General features: G+C 41.9%; 1 protein-coding gene across 2 annotated transcripts in view; it reads right to left on the bottom strand.

Annotated features, from left to right (window-relative positions):
• Positions 1-1,889: 1,889 nt before the first annotated feature.
• The window catches only part of ZNF407 (zinc finger protein 407), a 329,424-nt gene continuing 325,313 nt past the window's right edge, over positions 1,890-6,000 (bottom strand). Inside the window, exon 9 of one of the 2 annotated variants that reach the window (XM_015855154.2) lies at positions 1,890-4,427. In XM_015855154.2, the coding sequence (XP_015710640.2) occupies positions 3,076-4,427 (1,352 nt within the window). In that variant the 3' untranslated portion in view covers positions 1,890-3,075. The remainder of the gene's footprint in view (positions 4,428-6,000) is intronic. The other variant, XM_085539782.1, reaches the window with a different exon arrangement.

Here is a 6,000-nt window from a genome sequence, read left to right as displayed (position 1 = left end):
CAACAGTTGCTTCCATTATGGTGTGGTGGTTGATTTTTCTGGGAGATGGAGTCACAGAACCACAGAATGGTTTGGGTTGGAAGGGCCATGGGCAGGGCTGCCCCCCACCAGCTCAGCTGCCCAGGGCCCCATCCAACCTGGACTTGACCGCCTGCAGGGATCCCCATCACAGCTTCTCTGGGCAGCTGTGCCACCACCCTCTGAGAAAAAGAGTCAACTGAAGCTACTCAAACTCAACAACACAACACACTTTTAGGAACTAAAAGTCTGCTTGGGAATGGCTGTACCTATTCCTCAACCCACCATGCAAATACTTCTACGTGGGGCTCTGCAGCCCATGACTCTCTCCCTATCATGTCATATACTTCACCAGCCCAGTGCGCAACCATGCTAGGGCTTGGGTCTTCCTTGGCTGTTGTCCTGCCCTGAGCAGGATTCCCCTCGTGCTCTGCAGATGGCAGGTCTGTGGGGTGACCCCACTCATCTCCTTCCAACTCACCTGCCACAAGTACAGGCGTGGGAGGGACTTGCACACTGGAAGGGAATTTGCAAAGCCCCAGCACAGATCCACTGCAACTTGGACTTTTGTTGTGCCACAGACAGCATTCTAACATGGGGTTGAGATAGAGTGTGGAGTCCTTAAGCAGCCCATCTGCACAGGAATGAATGTCACCCTTGATTTTTAATGTTACATTTGTAGGGCACTAATAAGTTAACTTCAAAGTGCGCATTAGAAGGAGGGGGAAAAAAAAAGCAGTAGAAAGAAATTAGCTCTCCTGATCAGCTGCACTCAGAGAGAAGTATCGTTAACCTGAGCTTCCAGGTAATTACAACACACGGAAGGTTAGTGAATCCCTTCCAATACTCCCAAGCACAGGAACACCTACCACAGGTTTTTTTTTTTTATGCAAAGGTCTGCTCTTTTCATTGTGCATACAATGTGATTGCTGGTTTGACACTGCAGGCTACACTGGTTTTATGAAGGATTAAATGCCACCTGAGACATATTTATCCTAAATAAATCACAAATGGTAAACTGCAGCATGTCAGTGTCAACACCCTGTACTGCAGCAGAAAGGTTAGCCATACAGGACTAAGCACAGCGAAGAATTAGCATCCAAACTGCAAGACCACAGGGCTACAGTTAACAGGAGGAATGATCAAGAAGAAATATTTCCACTGAAAAACATTCCGTTTTTTGAACATCTGTGAGAGCCTTGCAGAGGGCCATCATTTTGTAAAGGTCACCTTTTTCCTGATAACAAACGGGAGTTGATCCTGTCACTGTTTGCTGAAGACAGTGTTTAAGGGGAAGTGAGCAGCCTGTCACTTTTAAGAAAGATGAGCAAGTCAAACTCGCCTAATTATGAATCTCCACGTCTAACTTGAAATTTACTTTTTTGGGGGTCTGACAAAGACACAACCTCAATTCCTGGAAAATAATACAATTAAAAAAAAAAAAAAAAAAAAAGAAAGAAAGAAAATCAGAGATGAAAAGACGGCAGGATCTTATATCTCCAGAATGAAGCACCTTTTCTAAGCAGCTCGATCAGAAAACAGGTTTTCAAACTGTTCCTTGAAGAAGGAACTATTGTTTTGCCTCACCCCAACTTCCTTACAGTTGATAATTATAAGACATCAAACATGATAGGAGACCTGGCCATCTCCAGAGTCAGCACGGCGTGCATCTGATCTGCTCACGCGATGCTATTAAGCATGCATGAGGCACACTTCAAAAATTAGGCTCCGCTATCTTTACCTACCCAGCTCCCTTGAGAAAGGAAAAGAGGAAACACGCAGACCTAACAGCCAGCGTTTGTTTGCTCTGTGGAATGAATGAATGAATGTCACTTCTATTATTGATTAATATTAAAAATCATGATGCTCCATTTGAATGCTAACATTTTATTCAAGTGGCCAAAAAATAAAATAAAATAATAATAATAAAAAAAGCACAAACCTTGCCAGTTTAATATTTTACAATTTTCTTGTTGTTTTAAAGAAACAAAAGCAGTTGTATCACGAAACAAATCTTCTCAACATGATCTTGCATGGAACAATTGCAGTAAATCCACCACAAAATAATTGACATTCCGGACTATGCAAGAAATACAAGGTCACCTTTTTTTTTTTTTTTTTTTCTCCCCTACTTGTTAATGTCAATGTCAGAATTTCCTTTAAAAGCCCCCAGAACGTTTCAAAAGTAGCTCACAAAATGAACTGCGAAATGGTATTTATATGAAGCACAATTTATAAGAACAGCAAAACACTGACAGTGAGAATATTGTTTCAAGAGCTGCACGTTTTCTATGTAGGACTCGCATCTAAATTTAAGTGGAAGATAGAGGCATCAAATGCTTGTTTTCTGAACGTGTGTAATCTACTATCTTCTGAAACGTTGCATTTTGAGCTCTTTCTTAGGAAGTGTCCTATGTGATACCGGGAAACAGTAAGCTACTATTAAGAACTTCATTCTAGATGCAGAAAATACTTGTTTGGATGACATACTTTTCACCAGGGATATTTGAAAGTAGGATTCTAGAAAGCAAAACGTCGCTTGTTCTTCTCTGAAATAAAGAAGGGCAACGATTTCAGTATGTATGTGAGCTTACTTGATCCCCTTGTTCTTGTAATGATGCACTTTTTGGTATTTTTTGCTTATTTGCCTTTATAAAATGTACGCACGTGTGAAAATATTTTACTCCTACAATTATGTTAGGCAGAAAAGACAGAAGGCAGGGACTTACCCTGAGATATGAAAAAAAAACATCTGAAAAACAAACCAAAGCGCTGAACAGAACAATACCTAGTTGTGAGGGAAGGGGGTGTATTTCTATCCTCTCCTGTGTCCTAATACATTTGCTTTAAAATAATCCTGTATCATAATTCTCAGAGCGACTGTGACAAGACTGTACTATGCTTTGCAGTGAACTCCTAGTCGCTGACCTTCACCTCCCACAGGGTGTGTATCTGTTACCTGCCTAGGAAGATACCACATGCAGAAGGTTTTACAGAAGTTCCAGGATCTGGTTGTTTCCAGCTTCGTCCCGCATCGAGCCCAGGAGATAAAGCTCTTCATGCATCTTGTACTTCGTTATCATCTCCCTGGCCCTCAATGACTTGTGAGCCACCCTCTGTATAAATGACCATGCTTGTTAGCTGTTCTCCTGCTCTATCAGGGGATTCAGGTTTCACAGCAGTACCAGCCTGTAAAATCTCCTGAGACCCGGCTGTCTCTATCACAGCGTGTGAGTACACACCGGGCTCACTCTGCACGTCTGGTTGCAATTCTGTGACAATGAAGTGGGTCGCACCTTCTGAGAAGTTGCCATCAGAACCTTGAACCATAGCTTGAGCTATTTCTTCTGTGACAATAATCTGCGATATCCCCCCATCTGAATCAGCTAAATCCATGTGTTCGCTTTGGACGCTGAGTGCGTGGCTACCAGCTTCTTGCATAATTATCTGAGAGCCTTCTCCAGCTACCATATGCACAGTCCCTTCCTCATTTACAATGACCTGAGTGACACCTTCTTTTATCAGCTGGTCGGCTGCAGCTGTATCACAAACAGCAAAATGTAATACTCCTTGGACCATTTTCTTGAAGGCAGCCTGAGCTCTCTCCTGAGATGCAATTATAGCCGATGGGTGCATGACCTGCGTCACTACTTCCATAGGTTTGGTATCTTCCTGAGTCTCCTGAACTTCATGGAACATTTGTATTTCTTGTCTCTCTGCATCACTGGGAACACTGGGCACCTCTGGGTTTGGCATTTGCAAGAAATCTTTGTGACCAGACCTGCTTCCGTCAGGGAGTCCAGATTTGTTTTCCACTTCACCCAGCTCTGTTACAGCACAAAGCAAGGCATCTAATGCTGAAGAGGAGTCTGGAGGATGGACTGTAGCTTCGGAAGACTCCAAAACTTCTTGTTGCATTATCTGTTGCAGTACAGCACCACTGGAGTCAGGAACTGCATCTATAGGAACAGCCTCCTCCATATCGGCTCCTGTTACTGAGCCTTCAACCACTACTACCTGTGTTGCGCCATCTGCCAGCTGCTCAGTAAGTATCTGCCCTGGAACCATACTACTCACATCTGAGCCGTTCTGATCTGTAGCTATGACCTGCCCATCTTCTGTAATATGGACTACCCTGGCCATCTGACCAGCCATTGCCAGAGTCTGGAGGGTTGCCGCTGCTGTTTCTTCTGCAGAGACATCAAACGCAAAGTCGCCATCGTATCCTTGGATAATAATAACTTGCTGAACTTGTTCAGGCGATGGTTGCTGTCTCCTGCTGCCTCGAAAGACCTTCTCTTTAACTGGAGAAACCTCTCCTAGCGCTGCTGCAGTAAAAGGACTCGCAGTTTCCACAAAGGTTGCTCCTTGCCCCTTCAGTCGGCATTCATAAGACTTGGATACAATGCCTGCAAGATAAAAATATTCTGTTAACATGGTATCATGGCAAATATCAGTTCATTACTCCAGCAATTTGTAGCCTAAATGAAAAAAAAAAATTCCTTGACAATTTTTAGTTTTCGCTGGCAGAAAACACAGATAAAATGAGCAAGCGAACAAAACCAATTTGCATGTTTTCCAAATAACATATTTACAGGTTGAAGTAATTGCTGAGTTTAACAATGCTGCAGCTTATTAACAATTTAAATGTGTTTTTTAAACTACGCTGTATTAAAAAAAAAAAAAGGAAAAAAAAAAAGCCTAGATAAATACAGTATACAGTTAAAAGCCATTAACACATCTTTTCTAGAAGATCCTATTGGTGATACCTCGGTACTTTGGTAATGAATTTTAGGATCATACATTATCTTAAACATATCCATGTGTGAAAAACTGTGGCTGATCTTCTTAAAACCCTGCTTTTGTTGGCGAGATAATTGCCATGCTGTCAGTTTGATGCCATTGTCTTCCCCTTCATTTCCCACCTAACATCTTAAGATAGCAATAGCAAATGGCAGGATGGAGCATGTGCCTAGGTTTGTGGTTAATCAGTACTGTTCCTTTGTAATAGCTTAATGAATGTATAGACTTTGTTTTTCTTTAATGCTCGATCAAGGCATGCCAGGGGAGGGTTAGAATTGGTATCAGGAAGAATTTTTTCACAATGAGGGTGGTCATGCATTGGAACAGGCTGCCTAAGGAAGTGGTGTAGTCCCCATCCCTGAAGGCATTCAAGGGATGCGTGGACATGGCACCAAGGGACATAGTTTAGTTATAGGACTCAGTAGATCAGGTTGATTTTTGGACTTGATCTTGAAGGTCTTTTTCAACCCAGATGAGTCTACGATTCTATGGTCTTCTCCAACACACTTTACTGACTCAGTTCACTAACCTAATTTCCCGGAGAAAACAGTCAGTTGTTTTCTCACTCTTAGCAGGTTGCTCTGTACAATTACTGGCCAGATAAACCTCAGTCACACTTCTTAATTATGTCTATGTGAAATCAATTAATAGACAAAAATATTGGTATCTCCATATTGCAACTGCTTACTTTGCTACTCGGTTGCTTTTTTTTTTTTTTTTTTTTTTTGTCATTGCAAGTTTCCACCTCAGTTCTCAAAACTTTCAGTAATGCTCTGGCATAGCAAATGATGCCCACAGCTGCAGGAAGTCTTGCCCACCATCCCCAGAGCATGACCTCAGGTTGCTCATTTGCTTGGATCTAATTTCATGCTTATGGGATGTGCTACACTGAGACTTGAATACATGGCATCTTTGTGGCCTCTAGCAACTTCACATGCTGAGGTGACCATCAAGCTAATATTCCAAAATAACATTGGTGTGTAAAAAACTGGGCTCCTGCTTGCATCTACCTATCTAACTATCTATCTATCTCTGTCTAATCTGTCAATTCACCTATCATCTATCTATCTATCTATCTATCTATCTATCTATCTATCTATCTATCTATCTATCTATCTATCTGTCTGTCTACCTATCTATCTATCTATCTATCTATCTATCTATCTATCTATCTATCTA

Source organism: Coturnix japonica, chromosome 2 (assembly GCF_054131305.1).
Source record: "Coturnix japonica strain WE chromosome 2, WE-NBRP24, whole genome shotgun sequence".
NCBI classification, from domain to species: domain Eukaryota; kingdom Metazoa; phylum Chordata; class Aves; order Galliformes; family Phasianidae; genus Coturnix; species Coturnix japonica.
The sequence above is the reverse complement of the archived record's forward strand: the minus strand, read 5'-3'. Positions and strand labels throughout refer to the sequence as shown.